This window comes from Euprymna scolopes, chromosome 22 (genome assembly GCF_053919585.1).
Source record: "Euprymna scolopes isolate OS-2025 chromosome 22, ASM5391958v1, whole genome shotgun sequence".
NCBI classification, from domain to species: domain Eukaryota; kingdom Metazoa; phylum Mollusca; class Cephalopoda; order Sepiida; family Sepiolidae; genus Euprymna; species Euprymna scolopes.
The window spans coordinates 39,647,584-39,665,779 of NC_136503.1; the positions used below are offsets into that span (position 1 = coordinate 39,647,584).

An 18,196-nucleotide genomic window follows, 5' to 3' on the forward strand; every position below is an offset into this window, starting at 1 on the left:
GATATAGACGATTCTTTTCTCTTATTGTTTTAAAAATATGAAATGTCATCAACTAGTAGAAGTTCTATGTCTAGTATTTATATGAACAAACCTAAAATGCGTGGGTCTGAAAAGTCATCGACTGCTCACAGACATGCCATACCAGTGTGTTTCATTGTTAATAGGCAGAATCAAATAGCAATTTCTTGGAATATATAAATTACAAAAAAAATATTAAAATACCATTTTAAAGATAATTTTATTCTGAATCAGTATATAAGTTTTATATTGATTGATGTAACAGAAATCTATTTATTATTGATTTGAAAACTATGACTATCAGATTAAGTTGCAAACGTGCCTTGTTCAGCGTTAAATGGTATGTCCTTTGGTATTACTAACTGAGAGAGATACACCCAATCTTCATTAAGAAATGTGTCTAGAAGGAAAACTCTGATGTAAAACCTGACATCTATAGTTTGCTTTGTCTTGTGGCAGCCATTGCACAGACTGAAGTTAGCAGTTGTTCCAAAAATATGGATGGTCCTACACAAAGCCTTCACCTCTACAAATAAATGATATGCATGGATTTCAGACAACTTTATTGTATGAACCTCATACATTAAAAATCGACAGGAAACTCCATTTTGTTTTGTTTAATATATTTCCATTTCATTTTTACTTTTTTTATCTATCTATCTATCTATCTATCCGTCTGTCTATCTATCTATTTATTTATCTGTCTGTCTATCTGTCTATCTATCTTTACATAGATTTAAATTTATTATACCCTGATTACTATATATATTAACCCAAATTACAGATCTTCTCATTTTTACCACTTTTAACCCGAAAAAACCCACACAACAGTTAGGTGAAATGTTGACTTTAAAGTCTTTTGCGCTTCCATTTGAACTTTCTCTCTCTCTCTCTCTCTAATATATATATAGAGATAGATAGATAGATATATAGATATAGATATATATTTATTATTATTATCATTTTATGTATCTACATAAAATTTTATGTATCTATTTTCAGTATTTACTTCAAAAGTGTCCAATACGTAAGTAAGGCTATGTAGTAAGTTTTGAAAACATATATGGTTATTAAGCGACTCAGAATTTTTTGTGTTTCATCCTATTGCCTGATGAATCATCATGAGAATGAAACATGGAAAATTCTGTCGCTTGATTGCCATATATATATATATACATATACATATATATATATATATATATATAATTTCTGTGGAAATATTTTTTTTTAATTATATTTCACATATTTATACCAATCCTTAATTTATGGAGCTCAATGTATTTACAAAGCATATAATAAATAAATGACAAAAGTCTGCATTTCAAATTTCATGATGTTGACTATCTTACAATTATATATATCAAGCCACACTGATGAGCTGTGAAACAGCGAAACAGTACTGTATGTGAATGACTATAATGCTCCCTATCTTGGGTTGAGCATATTGGGAAGTGATATACAAACTGCCATTAGCATATTAAGCGATGCTATTTGTGTAAACAAATCGAGCTTAGGTATTTGGACGATGTCAAAGCATTGTTATTTCACTGCCCGCACAGCAGCAGCTGAATAGTGTAATGGTAAGAAGCCTTGACTGTTGTTTGGGTGGTCAGGTTTCGATCCTGGCTTGAGATAGTTGCCTGTCTATCTGCACTGATGAGCTGTGATACAGCGAAACATTACTGCATGTGGATGAGATTATATATATATATATATATATATATATATATATATATATATATATATACAGAAAGAGAGAGAGAGAGAGAGATACATAACAGTGGAGTTGAGATTCTTCTTTCTTACTATCAAAAAAACTGTCAAGTAAATATTCGTTAATCAGTAAAACAAATGTCACTTTTTGAAATGTATTTATTCAAAATTGCACTTTTTTTAGTTAATAGGATGGCTCTTACGTTGTGTGTGGATATAAATATGTTCCAAAATGATATACATGTTAAATAGTGAGGGTTTATATTTTATCTGTATATTCATGTGTATGTATATACGTCATATCATTTAGTTGATTGTCTAGTGTGTATATTTTAATATTTATGCAACAGTTCTAACAGGAAACGATTGACGTGGACGTATCGAAGCAGTTGTAGACAAACAGTTCTTTTTAACAGGTGTAAATAAACACAACACATATTTGGAAATATACAAACATTTATTTTCATGATTCGGGCCGGCATCTTCAGAGATTACAACGTCTTCTCATCTTGGCTACCTGAGAAAATGCTGCTCTCTGCGTCATGGAGAGACCAACTTTTCCTTGAGTCATCCATTCTCTCTGATGTTCAGCTAATGACTGACGCATCTACATATCATCACGTGGCTAAGACCCCAACTGTTGATGTAACATAAATCTGGTTATTTGTTTATCCAAACCAAAAATTATGTTTTCCTGTATTTTCTAAAATCACATTCTTTTCGTAGTTGTTTATTATTTCAGTTGTCAATCACTTTTTCCTAATCTACTTTTTTATTTTTCTAATCATAATAATCGATCCAGCGACCCACCCTCGTTCAAATCAATTAATAATAATAATAATAGTAATAATAATGTTTTGATCCTTGGCCCTGCCTGCCACAGTTAACACAGACACTATGCTATGATCACAACCAAAGGGTCAGATCATTACATGGCATAATTTGATTTTGGAACAATTCATTTAAAAACAAGTCAGAATTGATTAAGCTAACAAAGTACCTATTTACAATGTCTCCCCACGGGACAGAGTTAGACACCAGGGTCGTTTTTTTAACATGGAGAAAAGGTACAAAAATAAAAAATTGTCTCAGTCGTGAAGGATTTCTCCTAAAGTAAAGATAACTTACCAAAGTTTCATGTATGTCTTTGTCTCTGACCGAGTAAGCATACAAATACTCCAAGATTTCTTTTGCAACACTGCAGACATCGGGAATGTTGAAACTCTTCTTGTTTAAAATGCTATCCAACGGGATAAAAGGTGGCAAATCGTAACTTTCTACTTTAATTTGGTCGTTAAAGAAACAAATCTCCAAGTTGTACGTACACTGGTAAAAGCCGTTGCTTGTCGAAGTAAATTTCATCAACATGTTGTTCTTTTTACTGTAGCAAACTTTTATACCTGAAAGAAACAAAGCAGGTTGCAATAAATAAAATTCAGCATATTATTTACATCATAAGAATTCAAACACAACAAAAATATTTAGAAGATGATCGTTTCTAGAACAATTTAGAATATTTTATATGCATATATATGAGGGTCGTTCCTAAAGTAAAGCCTTTTTTTTTTAATTAAAAAAGTTGAATGCTATGAAGACAAGTGATACCATTAAAATGAACGACCTTTTGTGCACAGGAATTTATTTTTCTACACAGGCACTACCACTCTCAATGTATTTTTACTAGGAATTCAATAACGTATCCCTGCTTTTGATGCACGATCATGACAGAGGTTGCTTTCTTAGAGTCTCACACTGTCAATATCTGTAACACAGAGATGAAACTTTCACGTTATGAATGCATGTTCGGTCATCATAATAATCCAATTTGCAATCTCCTCTGATCTATTTGGATGGAATAAAAAATGGAAGGTTTTATTTTTGGAATTCCCTTCGTGTGTGTATAATATATATATATATATATATATATATGAGCAAATGATTAATAAAACATGTTAAAAGACATCTTGAAAAAGAGTTAAAAACATATTTAATTTTAAAAAAGGAAGCACAAGATAAGTGGATAGTCCTTAATCCGCGGAGTTTCGAAGAAATACTCTCGAGTATTTCTTCGAAACTCCGCGGATTAAGGACTATCCACTTATCTTGTGCTTCCTTTTTTAAAATTAAATATGTTTTTAACTCTTTTTCAAGATGTCTTTTAACATGTTTTATTAATCATTTGTTCATATAATAAGCTCTATTTCCTTTTCGGTTTTATTGAGCTTTTACATCTGGTTGAGATTACTTTACCTGTAAATATTAACTCTTTAATATTTATAATATATTTTAAGTTTACCATTTTGATTACCTTGGTAAACTTATTGTAATTTTTATTTTATATATATATATATATATATATATATATATATATATATATATATATATATATATATACAGTGATGATCATATTTATTGGCACGGTAAAATAAAAGTTAAATTTTGTCTAATAAATTCTAAAAAAGGGATTAAATTAAAGAAAATAACAAAGTATATTATGTATTTTTAACTGGCCTTTCCGATGCAGCAATCGGATTTTAGAAAAAATAAATAACAAAGGAACAACAAACATAATTGCAAAAAACCCTTGTTCAAAATTATTGGCACGGCTTTGTTTTTCTTTTAGTATCAGTATAATATCGATCAATTTCCGGTTTACGTGCTTTCTGAACTTTTTTATAGCCATATTATGCTTGTTTAACGCTAATTCAGTGAATAATTTTTTTCAGATAATTTTTAGATAGCGATTTATTTAAACTATTATAAGTGACTAAATTATAATTTTCAATCGCCATGGTTAAAACTAAGGAACACAGCGAAGACGTCAGGAAGCTTGTTGTAGCATGCCATACCAATGGGGAGGGCTATGATAAGATTTCAAAGAAGCTAAACCTTCCCAAATCCACTGTTAGAGCCATAATAAACAAGTTCAAATCGCAAGGCCACGTTATGAGTTTAGAGGGTAGAGGGAGAAAAAGGATTCTTTCCCCAAGAGATGAACGGAAAATTGTTCGACAAGTAAAACAAAACCCAAGGATCTCTGTTGGGGAGATTGTTGATGAACAGAGCACCTCTGGAGTGAATGTATCTCGACATACAGTTGGTAGAGTTTTGAAGAGAGCTGGTTTAAAAGCATGTCGTCCGAGAAAGACTCCCTTATTGAAGCCTATGCACCTGAAAGCAAGGCTAGCCTTTGCAAAACGTCATATTGATAAAGATGTTGCATTCTGGAAACGTGTTCTATGGACTGACGAAACGAAAATAGAGTTATTTGGCCATAATAAAGTGTCTTATATTTACAGAAAATCTGGCGAAGCTTTCCTGCCTAAGAACACCATACCCACAGTGAAGCACGGTGGAGGCAGTTTGATGTTTTGGGGATCCTTTGCTGCCTCTGGACCAGGGCGACTTGTTAAGGTCACAGGTAGCATAAAAAAGGAAGATTATGTTAAAATATTGGATGAAAACCTGAAAGACTCTGCTAAAGAGCTCTCACTTGGTCGTCGTTGGTGGTTCATGCAAGATAATGACCCAAAGCATTCGGCTAAACTGACTAAGAAATGGCTTGAGGACAATCATATTAATGTTTTGGAGTGGCCATCACAAAGCCCAGACCTTAATCCAATTGAAAATTTATGGAGAACATTAAAATTGAGGGTAATGCAAAGGAAGCCTAAGAATCTTATTCAATTGGAGGATTATTGTCAGGAAGAGTGGGCTAAAATTACTACTGAAGAGTGCAACAACTTGGTTGTAAACTATGAAAAGCGACTGAGGAAGGTAATCAAGGCCAAAGGCTATACAATTGATTATTAAATAAATTGTGCCAATAATTTTGAACAAGGGTTTTTTGCAATTATGTTTGTTGTTCCTTTGTTATTTATTTTTTCTAAAATCCGATTGCTGCATCGGAAAGGCCAGTTAAAAATACATAATATACTTTGTTATTTTCTTTAATTTAATCCCTTTTTTAGAATTTATTAGACAAAATTTAACTTTTATTTTACCGTGCCAATAAATATGATCATCACTGTATATATATATATATATATATATATATATATATATATATATATATATATATATATATATAAAGTAAAAAATGGTCACACATTTTGTGAAGACACTTATTTTTAAAGTAAAATTTAAATGGGAAAGTCCGGTTGGTGAATTTCTTTTTCTTTTTCTTCATTTTGGTGTTATGGCGAAGAGAATTTACGTGCCGTTCCGGTGGTTTCAAGTGTGTAATGCTCCAGTTTCAAGCGGGATTTAAAGTAAAAGATGGTCACACTTGAAACCACCGAAACGACACGTAAATTTTCTTCTCTTTGTCATAATACCAAAATGAAGAAAAAGAAAAAGAAATTCACAAACCAGACTTTCGACCCTGATGAGGCTATGTATTAGCGAAATATCGGACTTACAAAACAAAAAAATCAGTAAATAAAATTGATTTTATCATTATATTCGACACTTCAAAGTTTTCAAATTCTTATTTAAATATATATATATATATATATATGAGAAAGAAGGAGAGAGTGAGTGAGTTGAGACAAATAAAATTAGCAAATTATTTATATCACAAGAATTCAAGCACCACAAATATTTGGTATACGATCATTTCAAAAACGATTGGGAATCTTTAATTTTTTATTATACTATAGATGATTTGAAAAAGTCTCTTCACCAGAATCTCTCATAATATCAGAAGTAGAAACTCAGCAAGAAAAACATCAAACTATTATGTTTTTAAATATATCAGGTTGACAAGAAAGTCCTTGCAGTTTTTAATTTTTAAATTCAGTTGAACATATCTTGGCTCAAACAAAAATTTATTGATTAAAATATGCACCATCAGAAGCAACACACTTGTAGCAACGCAAAACAAGTGTATTTATGCCAGTGACGTAAAAATGTTCTGGTGGCGATGAAGTTGCTGATGCATTTTTGATATCGCTTAGGTTATATATAACCGTTTTTGAAGGATTTCTCACACAGAAAGTTGTTGAGATGCTTGAAAAAGTAATAGTCGGTAAGTGAGAGGTCTGGAGAGAATGGCAGATGAGGCAGAGTTTTGTAGCCCAATTTGTTCGACTTCTGCAGGGTCAGTTTAGCAACATGCAATCGGGCATTGTCGTGGATGAGAATTGGGCCTTTTCTGTTGACTAATGTTGAGTGTGGTTTCCGATGCATTTCATCCATTTGTTGACAGTACTTTTCTGCCGTAATCGTTTCGCCTGCATTCAAAAGACTGTAATGGATTAGACCGGTCGCAGACCACCAAACAGCCAGCATGACCTTCTTTTGGTGCAACTCTGGCTTCGGAAAGTGTCGTGGAGCTTTGTCGGTGTCTAACCACTGAGCTGAGCATCACCGGTTGTCATAAAAAACCCACTTTTCATCGCAAGTCAAAACCCAGTCGAGAAACAGGTCATTCTTGTTGCGTAAAAGAAGGGAAGATGACACTTTGTAATGACATTTCCTTTGGTTGTTGTTCAATTCATGACGCACCCATTTATCAAGTTTTTTTTGTCTTTCTAATCTCTTTTAAGTGGTTGAAAATTGTTGTATACGTTAGTCTAATTAAGAAGCAAGTTCTCAAACAGTTGTGTGTGGATTGCGTTTGACTAAGGCTCTTAATTGATTGTTGTCAACATCCGATGGCTGACTACTATGCTCATCATCTTCAAGACTGCCATTGCTGTCACAAAATTTCTTAAACCATCATTGTGCTATGTGTTCAATAGTGGTTCCTGGGCTAAATGCTTCATTGATATCACAAGTTGTTTCAGTCTGGCTTGAATTGAAATGAGAAAAATGTGCGAATTTGCTTTTTTTCCATCTTGTATTCAACGTTCTGAAAAGAAAACAATTGTTTGTAATTTAAATGATTAGATAGAGTGAAAAACGCTTTTTAAAATGATATATAAAGTAAAGGTATTATAATGAAAACTTATTTGAAAATAAAAATAAAAATTCCGCAAGAACTTTCTTTGCAACCTAATATATATCCAGATATTACAGGAAACAGAACTACTGAGCTGATATTAATAACTGAAATATTTGGTGCATCAAAATGCATGTATTTTGACTTTACTTATATTTGTTATACATGAATTGTTTTTTTACTAGGAAGTTATCACTTATGAAGGCCAGAAGGCCACTCGAGGATAAGGGTTAATGAATGTAAGGTGGTAGTGAAGTAATTGTTAATGATGTAAATTTGGTGGAATTTGATTAGTTACGAGGATTACTTAAAAGGAACTTGTTTACATTAGATTCAATGGATACCATGTTGTATTTAGCCGGGAAGCATGCCAGCAGAACAGTGTTCCAAATGTGGGCAGTTCTGGGAAAGAAGCTTTGTTCATGGAATCTGCGTCTACATTTAGGCACAGATAGAGAGTGGGGAAAATCATATATAGTGGTTGTAGCTAGTCGAGTATTCTATTGTACTCTACTCAAGAGTTTTTTTTCTAAGAGTTACCACTTATCAAAGCCTAAAGGCTACTTGAGGATATGGGTTAATGAGTGTCAGGTGAATGGTGAAACAACACCGTGATGATGGAAGTTTGTTAGAATCAGATTATTTAAGAGGATGACTGGAGAAAAATTTGTTTAGATTATTATCTGAAAACAACAATGTTGTAGTCAACTGGGAAGCAACCCTGTGATACTTTGTTCCACAATCAATCAAGTACTTTGTTCATTAAAGTCTGATTTAGTTTTAGGCACAGAGAAGGAGAAAAGAAAATTATTGACATTTGTTGTAGCTGAATGAGATTTTGTTGTGAATGTTTTTTTACGGAACGTGGTGGGGGGGGGATAGATTGAAGCTCAACTGCATACCTGCCATAAAAACAATGCTAGCAACGTCTCTTCTAGTAGTAGAAAGAAGAGAGCGTCACCCACTAGATTGTGAAATTGTTTTTTTTTTTTTGTTTGATTGTTTTGTTTTACAGCCTATCAACTAGTGTAGGGATGATTAATCGGAATCAGTATCGGAATTGGTATCGGTATCGAAATCGGGAAAATCTGAGTCTCATTTCTGATCCGAAAACGATTCTTTTATTTTTTTCTGACAATTATAAAGAAACAAACACCATTTATTTACCAGAAGAATATTTATTTATAACATGAAAATAAGGGATACAGAACCAGGTTTTCTAGGTTCAATTTAATTATTTTATTTATAAATTATAGCAAACAAAGTAAATAATCAAGAGTTCACTTACTTTTATTGCCTTAGGAAACCCTTTGAAATGACCACACTTATTTTAGTACGTAGGTGATAAGAGTCAATATGATACTCCTTAGAGTTCACAGTTAAATTAAAAGATTTAAAATGCTCCTAACAAGTTTTATTTTTAGTTTTTCTGGCATTGGCCTAGTCTCTTGTTGTCTGGAGTGGTCATCTTTGAAATAATTCTATGTTTTATTGCATTATTTTTTTTTTTTGCCACAAGTGTAAAATACAAATAAAAACACTCATGAGTTTATCAAAACCTTGGATAAAATACTCGTACTTTAAGGATGACCGTTTAGAAATTTATCCAATTATGAAAAATAAATTATATGTACATTTAAAATCACCACCACAATGAAATTCTACTTTTTTAGGTGATTATGTGTGAACACACTGAAAAAGAAAACAAATAATTATTGTAAAATGTAGAATGGGTTGAGCTGCACATATAAATTTAGCATAAAATGATCCTCTATTTTTGGGTCATTCTATCTTTTAGGGCAGTTAACCAAATTAAGTCTGACCGGCAAAGTCATAAAAGCACTCGTAATTGCTTTATTGTTCGCATTACCACACAGAAAAAAATTGGAATCGGGAATTTCGAACAGAATCGGTAATTGTATCGGAATTGGAAAAAATTTTTGGAAACGTCCCATCACTACTATCAACCCTTTTCGGTTATTCAATGCCGGATCCAGTAATTTTGGGAAAAAGTTTTTATACTTTAAGTTCTTTATATCTTCAAATATGTATACATGGTGCTTGCTTTGCTTTTTTTCTATAGGAAAATTGTTGTTTTTGTTTTTGACTTTGCAGAACATGATTGAGTTTACAACGGAAAAGGGGAAGAAAAACAATGACATTAATGTTTGGTGCGTTTTAGGTTAGAAAGTCAGTATCCTCAGACATTCTGATCTGGTAGCACTAATTGATTTTGTACCCTATCAAGACACGACAGGATGCTCCAAGCAGCACCTCCCCAGATGTGGCAATACTCCATCTTAGAACGTACTGCACACAGAAAGTCAAAGAATTCTGATTTCTAATTTTAAAAGAAACAAATAATTTGCATAAAATTCCTATTCAGTTTGTCAGCAATTAGAGTAGCCAATGTTAAAGCTGAAATTGAGATTAATTTTCCGACTTGAAGGAGCCACATTATATGTGCGTGCAGAAAGTAGAGCAGAAAAAACTGACAACAACTTGGATGATGATATTCCACTGATAAATAGTAAAAACATATTTAAGATTAGTAATAGTTTAGTCATCTCTTTGACAACATTATTTTGTAAGGTTAATCTGAAAATTTAGAAAATCAAATAATGTTATGAAATTATTTTAGTAAATGATTAAAATTTTATTTTTGAGACTTTCAATGTAAGACACCTTTTTCAAAGAAGATTTTTTTTTTCATTATTTTGGTCATATAACACTGATGGGTTAACCCCTCGTGGAAAGAGAAAAGGATACGTCCGTACTACATTAGTAAGGGGTACTAATAAAGTCTAGAAGGTTTGGAGGTGATTAGCAATTGGAAAGAGCCCCTGGTGCATATCAATCTAGAAAGGGCAGAGAAATGAGCAGGCTTTTCGGTATGAGTTTTCTATGGAAATAGGTAAACTTTAAAAATATTAGAAAGTTCCGAGGGAGAATTAAATGTTTTTCCACGAATATTGAGCTTTTTCATCTGGCTATGATTGTCCAATAAATATTAGTATTAGTATTCTTTTTAAGTTTACAGAATTATTCAATGTGTAAACATGGAAAAAAAAAACAACTTTTGGTTGATGTAATCTGTGATCTTCTTCAGGTGTATCTTATTAAACTCAGGAATCAGCAAAGAATTTTGAATGGAGCCACAGCATGGTGGATCAAGTACTTGTAAAATTCAGTTATAAAATTTACACTCTAGAGATTGAAGGTTCAATCTTCAGTGCAGGCGACATACAATTAGGACTTCTACCCAGTCGTAGCTGATGAAACAAAAGCATGCTATCCTTGTGGATAAAATAAAAGGTTCTGTTCAAAATTCCATGTAGATTCTGGAGTTTGACAGAAAGATTCCCAAGTTCAACAAAGATACACCTGAAGAAGTTCGGATGTTACATTGTCCAAAATGTAGTGAAAATAACATTCAGGATGAGAACAATATTTCGAATAATACGAATAATTGGTAAAATAGAGAAAATTTCTTTAACAAATCACATTTCAATTTTTTATTTAAACACTGCATCTATTTATGGCAATTTAGCTTGATTTAATTTCAAAACAATTATGTTCAGCATTTTCTTGAACAACTCCAATCGGTTTCAACTAAGAAGGTAAAAATTAAGAAAAAGACACCAAATGCGCATGTTGGCTTGGGGAGGCGGGGGGTAGACAGGAAGTCATTCTTTGATGAACAAAAGTCATCTAATTGTTCTCCTCCATTATATATTATTGTTTGAAGTCTCAGTTTTCATGGCAAAATTAACATTTCCAGTTTTCAGAGAGAACTGTCAGAGGAGGGAAAAGGAAGGCAGGAGGAGGAAGAGGAACAGAGTAAATAAAAACAAGAATGTAAGAGAGATGACAAAAAGAGAATGAGAAGTAAAAATCAGCGAAATAATCTTTTTCTTTCTTTTTTCCTCACTGTAACGTCATCTTGCACACGGTTTGGTTATTTGCATATGTTGACTGCTGCTGCTGCCGTATGTCTATGCTCTGTTACAGAGGATGGGGGAGACAGAGTCACCCTCAAGGTGTTTCTTAATACAAGCCTGTATAACATATGCATTAATTTTTTTCACTTTTGGTAATCAATCAGTTTGAGTCCGCACTAACTCAGATATCCATCAATAATTGAATTGAATTTGAAAAAAAATATATTATAACTTTTACCATCGGAATTCTGTAATTTATAACTATCTTCCACCATATCACTTTTTTTTTTTCATTTTAATTTTTTTACAATTTTAAAAATATTCAATTTTCTGAGTAGGGTTCAAAAATGTACTTATTATCGATTTTGTGAGAAGTGTAAACACAGTGACAGTTATTGAAATAATTTTTGGTAAACTTATAGTTTTTAACTTCCTCGGGGGTGCACACAGACAAGTAAAAAATCAACAATGTAATTGTAGTAACCTTGCAAACCAGTAATAATCAAGGCAAATAGTGATATAGTTAATAAAAATTGTATCAGCAAAACTATGTTACAGAAGTACACGTCATGATTCTGGGGATCATAACGGCCACAAATTACTACCGCTATTTACTTGCTACCCACCGCAGGAAGATGTCACACAAGGCTAGGAAGGTTGGGAAAGTCAAGCCAGCACTTCGAAAGGAGAAACACTTGACATATTAAAAATTGTCCGAGCAGCCTTATCAGCATTCCTTGGTCAGAGCGCCTCAGGCAGTAAGCAAAAAACTTCAAAGACAGGAAGCAAGGCCTGGGAGCATGAACCTCCTAGGACTACCCAGAACAATGCTTCAGTCTGCCAGATAAATGGCCATTGAAAGGATCCATTTTTAGCCGAACTGATTGTCGCGGTCGTAACCTTTACCGGCAAACCATTGCAAACGCAATCAGACACCAAATGAATCACAACCCAATAATGTGTTAGACATAACTATATTTACAGTCTCTGGATAAGTCCATTATTCCTGAAATAGGGACATCAGCTTACCCCATAACAATAATCTAATGAAAGATGATCTACTTAACAGACACAAAACCAAAAATAAATAAACTGTAACAATGAAACAATGTCAAAACTACAAAAAATGCTTCTTCTTTTTAGTAAATGGGAGTTACCTCCCTTAGATAATCCTCCTCTAAAACAGAAGCACCCCGTGTTTGGGGGTAAGAAAAAGTAAAAAAAAAAGAAAAAAAGAAGGTTATAAATACAATAAATTTGTCTGACATAACCGCAGACCCCACCATATTATGTACTCCGTTTTGATCAAAATGAAGTATACTTATCCAAGTACCCTATGTAATGCAATTTCAGAATATGTTAAGTTATGGGGATCTCTCTCCTGTGCCTAAAACTAAACAGGAATTCCATGAGTTTTATTTTTTTTCCTAGAACTGTCTGTCAGTAGAACACAATACAGTGGGGTTGCTTCCCAGCTAACTATAATATGGTCATTTTCAAATACAATTTAAATAAGTTCTTGCTGAGCGGTCCTCTTAAATAATTTAGCCCTACCCAAGTTCCGCCGTTACTGATCATGTTATCTCACTACCCAACACTTATTAACCCTTATCCTACTTATCCTTATCAAGGCTTGGAGGCCTTGATAAGTGGTGATCCCCTTAGTCAAAAAAAAAAGACAAAAATCTAGTAGGTGACCAAAAAAAAAAAAAAAAAAAAAAAAAAAAAAAAAAAAAAAAGGAACAGACAGAAACTATAATTCCAAAATTCTAAATAGAGAGTAACAGGTGATAAGGGTGTTAATAAAATAGAAATTATAATGATGAATGATACTCAGTAATCTGCGTTAACTGCCAGTTTATTTCAATTTATTCTAATTAGAACTGAGAGATAGACTCTATTCATGTCTGCAGTTGACAGTAATTTCGAATCTGTTCTTTAATACATTAGGCTGTTTTTTTATGATTTTTCATTTACGCACAGAGAGTATCGACTCAGTAATGAATTACAAGTTGATGAATGTTTCAGTTGGTTGTTTTATTTCCCACGTCAAGAGTTTTTCCCCCTTAACTTTTCCTTATTATCCTGATAATACAGGCTGGCCCATTTAAAAGTAGCCCGATCTCTCTAATCTTTCTCTAATCAGACCGGCTGCAGACCATCAAACAGTCACCAAAACCTTTTTTTGGTGCAATTTCGGTTTTGGGAAGTGTTGTGGAGCTTCTTCGGCATCCAACTACTGTGCTGAACGTCGCTGGTTGTAGTAGAGGATCCATTTCTTATCACACGTCACAATCCACTCGATAAATGGGTTGTTTTGTTATGCAGAAAGAGCATCAAAGGCACCTCAAAACAACGATTTTTTGATTATCGTTCAATTCATGCGGCACTCATTTATCCAACTATTTTGACTTCTCTATTTGCTTTAAATGGCAAACAATTGTTGAGTGGTCAACCTCAAGTTTAACAGCAATTTCTCGTGTGGTTTTGCGAGGATCAGCTACAATTGAAGCTTTCAAATGTTCATTATCAACCACAGTCGGGCAGTCACGACAATCTTCATCTTCAAGGCTCATGTCACCATTGCGAAATTTCTTGAACCACCGTTGTGCAACATTATTGATATCATGAGCTGTCTCGGCAGCTTTTTGGTCTAGTTTGCACTGAAACAAGAAAAGCGTGTAAATTTGAATTTTGTCCATGCTGTCGAACAGCCTGCAAAAAAATGATGGAATGATTGAGAATGGTAACGAATAACACGATTCGATAGAGCGAAAAATTATATATAGCATAGCTATATATATCAATGAATTAATTTAGAAATCATATATAAAAGTAACGTATGTGAGACAACAATATTGTTTTTGCACCAACATAATACATATATATATATATATATATATATATATATATATATATACATACTAGCTGTACCCTGCCACGCGTTGCTGTGGCTCAAATTCGTGCAATGGAAAAAGTTCCAAAATGAGAAAAAGCATGTTTCTTATAGGTTTAATTTCCCATTTTGTATGGGTACACAGTTTTTGTTGTTCCATTTTCTTAGCTGATATGGAGTTTTTTTTGGCTAGGTGACTCTTGAACATGTAACATAAACTGTCGATGTGAAAAAACATTCAGTGAATAGTTGTAAACCACACAATTGTAAAGATTGTTCCCTTAGTTTTGTTGATGGCTATTGCAAATGACACTAAAATTATGAAAGTCCAGTTTCCTAAAGTGTAATGGTGTATCCGGTGGAATCATAGGAATGTGTGGAATGAAGATATATTCACCTGTGAAAGTACCTGTTAAGATTGTTGTTTCTATGATACTGTTTGTTAATTTTTTTACTGCAAGGCATGTGCCATTCCAAAGCTTGGATTGGTTTATATTTCACAACATGATAATTAGTATGCCAATTTTCATTACATTACATTGCAGTACATGCGGTGGCATCCCTGGCAAATCTAGCTGTTGGATAATTAACCACTTTATCTGCTTTCACAACAGTGTCGATGGATTTGTATTTGGAATTTTACGTTGAATAATAGTGCTATGTTCATGGATGTCTTTGTATTGAGCTGCAAGAAAAGCTCGTTCAGTCAGTCAAGTGGAATTCATATAATTAATTTGAATATCTGAAAAAAACTTTTTAACCAACTCTTCTTTTGATGTAATAAAATTACAGAAGTTAAGAATCAAAGAATTTCGCCCTTAACTCGGATCAGCCGGCACTTTTCCATACCCAATTTCCCATAAGTGATGCAAAAATTTCTGTGCAGATCAAACAGTCTGCAACTGGACACACATATTTTGAGTTAAGTTCAATGTCTTCACATGGCACCAAAAAGTAGAGTATTTGAGACAAGCATTTATTTCATCTGCTGGAGTTGATTGAGGAATTGCATGTAACATTTGCCTGAAATCTTCTGCAAGCAATATTACTGCATTCCCAAATGGTCTGACATTACCACGCAAATCTTGCAAGCATCGACCAAGAGCCTCAAGTGATTTTTTTGCGTGCCATTGTGTGTTCATCCCAAACAATAAGTTTGCATTTTTGCAATATTTTTTCCCATACTGGATGTTTTGGAGATGTTGATGTTTGGAGATTATTGAAAAATTGAATGTTTAATAGTAGTTTCAAAGTAGAATAAGTAGTTCTTCTACTTAGTACCAAGGTCACAGGTATTCCACATGCAGCAAGGGCTAAGGCTATGTCATTTTGTCACCGAATGGCTGCCAAAATCAATTTCATTAGAAAGGTTTTACCAGTTACTCCTGGTGCCGTTCAAAGTAGCAGTAATTTCCAAATAACTTCTAATCTCACACTAAGTAAATTAGGTGACTAAAATAGGATTTATCCATGTTTTACAATGCCTTATTGACTGTTATTAATTTAGGAGACTAAGATAGGATGAGGGATTAGACATGGACAGTTATAGAGGAAGATATATAGGTAGAAAAGAGAAAGTAAGAGGGAAATAGAGAAAGAGAAAGTACATCTTTTAAACTCCTCGGCCTAACGTTCACAGGAAACATGAGTTGGAAAAATTACATTGAGAGCATTGGCAGGACCGCTGTGAAAAATGTAGGTTCTCTCTACCATGCTAGAAAGCTACTAATGCCCGAAAGTATCCTGTACCTCTATAAGGCCACCATTCGCCCATGTATGGAGTATTGTTGTCATATTTGGGCTGGTGCATCTGCTACTAGTCTCTGACTCCTAGACAAGGTTCAAAAGAGAGTCGCCAACCTGATAGGTCCTGAACTGCCATCTAAGCTTCAGCCTCTGTTCCATTGCCGAAATGTAGCATCCCTCTGCCTGTTCTACAAGTACTCCAATGAACTGCAAGCACTTGTACCCCCTCAACGTAAATACCCCCGACAAATCCGACAAGCAGTAAAATCCCACCCCTTCACAGTAGAGATCCCTAGATATAAGAGAACCGTCTACTCCAGTAGTTTGTTCCCCAGAACCGGTAGACTTTGGAATTCCCTTCCAGGTTCCTGCTTCCCCTACTGTACTGACATGCAGAAGTTCAAGTGTAACGTGAACCAACATCTTGCTGCCCAACTCCCCACATAGTACCCCTGTAGCTTATGTCCCTGATAGTAGCCCCCTACATCAAAGTGGCAATGTACCTTGTTTGGGGTGAAAATGTAATAAAAAAAAAAAGATAGAGAGAGATAGAGGGATTGAGAGATAGACAGAGAGAGGGAAGAGTTAGAAACAGAGAGGGAATGAGACAGAGGAAAGGAGAGAAGGAGAGAGAGAGAGAGAGGCTCAAAGAGAGATTGAGAGGGTGATAAAGAGAAAGAGAGGGAGAGATGGATGGAGAGAGATATTAAGAGAGGAAGACAGAGAGGGGGAGAGAAACAGAGGATGAACTACATTTCACCATTTTTTTCGTCAATTAGTAGAGGAGAAATCCTTTGAGACTGAGGCAATTTTTATTTTTGTTACTATCCAGAGTACACTTTTTTCGGGAGCTACATTTTCCACACATTAGAAACCGACCGGGTTATCTGTACTTTCACCTAACAATTTAATAAATAAAAGATATTGTAAAACTTGAATTTAAGGCGAAAATACTATTTTAAAAAATAGCACGGTACCATAAGTGCATAAGCGCCATTTTATTTTAAATATTTATTTTCCAAATGAATGCTTGAATAAATCCACAATGAATTAAATTTTAAGTGTTGTGTAATTATTTTCTCAGCATTCGGCTTTCACTGGTGCATGATGTCAACAGCCGGATAAAGCCGAGCGTTGCCGATGTAATAATAACAAAGCTATGCGAAAGAAATTATAAAGTAAAATTTTAAATGTAGAAACAAAACATCAACAGAAAAACACAAAATAAACAAACAAAAACCTAACGTTCATTTGTATTTCTTATTAAATGTTTGTAGAAAATGTCAAATTTTTTTGTCAAATAAATAAATTTTAAGCAAATTTTGCAATAAATAATAGCAACGTCGTTAATTTTACGACATGCCCCAGCATATTATAAACACCCCAACATCCCCATGTTAAAAATGGCTTTCGGAATAACTCCACCCCACCACCCAACCTCCCCATGTTAAGAACGACTTTCGAGGTTTGGGGGTGGGGATGTTTAATCCGAAAGCCATTTTTAACATGGGGAGGTTAGGTTATTTATAATTTGCTGGAGCAAGTCGTAAAAATTAACCAGCAACTTTCTTGTTAAAATATTTTTTTTTTATAGTTTAGAAAAAGTGAAACAAACTTTTTTGTGTATTTTTTTTTGTTTTTTTGCAAGTATTTAAACAACAAACAAAACTGGTGTATATATATTGCCGAATCCCGGCGAGTAGTTTTTATTATTATTATTATTTTGTTACGCCAGGGAGGAACACGTAAAGAAAATGCAGGAAGGAAAAAAAAAAAAAATTAATGCAATTTTTTCTATAAAAAAACAAAACAGGATTAATGGTATACTTATCGATATGAAATGTCGCTGAATAATCGGAATAGCAGATTCAATATAAACCGGAAGTATTTCTGGTAAATAGCCTCGGCTGAAATCGTTACTTTCCGTTCCAATATCGA

At 33.6% G+C, this 18,196-nt stretch overlaps 1 protein-coding gene across 1 annotated transcript in view; it reads right to left on the minus strand.

Moving 5' to 3' along the window:
• The window catches only part of LOC145243997 (uncharacterized), a 59,007-nt gene that overhangs the window by 8,791 nt on the left and 32,020 nt on the right, over positions 1-18,196 (minus strand). The window contains exon 4 of the mRNA XM_080107144.1: positions 2,860-3,131. Coding sequence (XP_079963270.1) covers positions 2,860-3,131 — 272 coding nt within the window. The remainder of the gene's footprint in view (positions 1-2,859; positions 3,132-18,196) is intronic.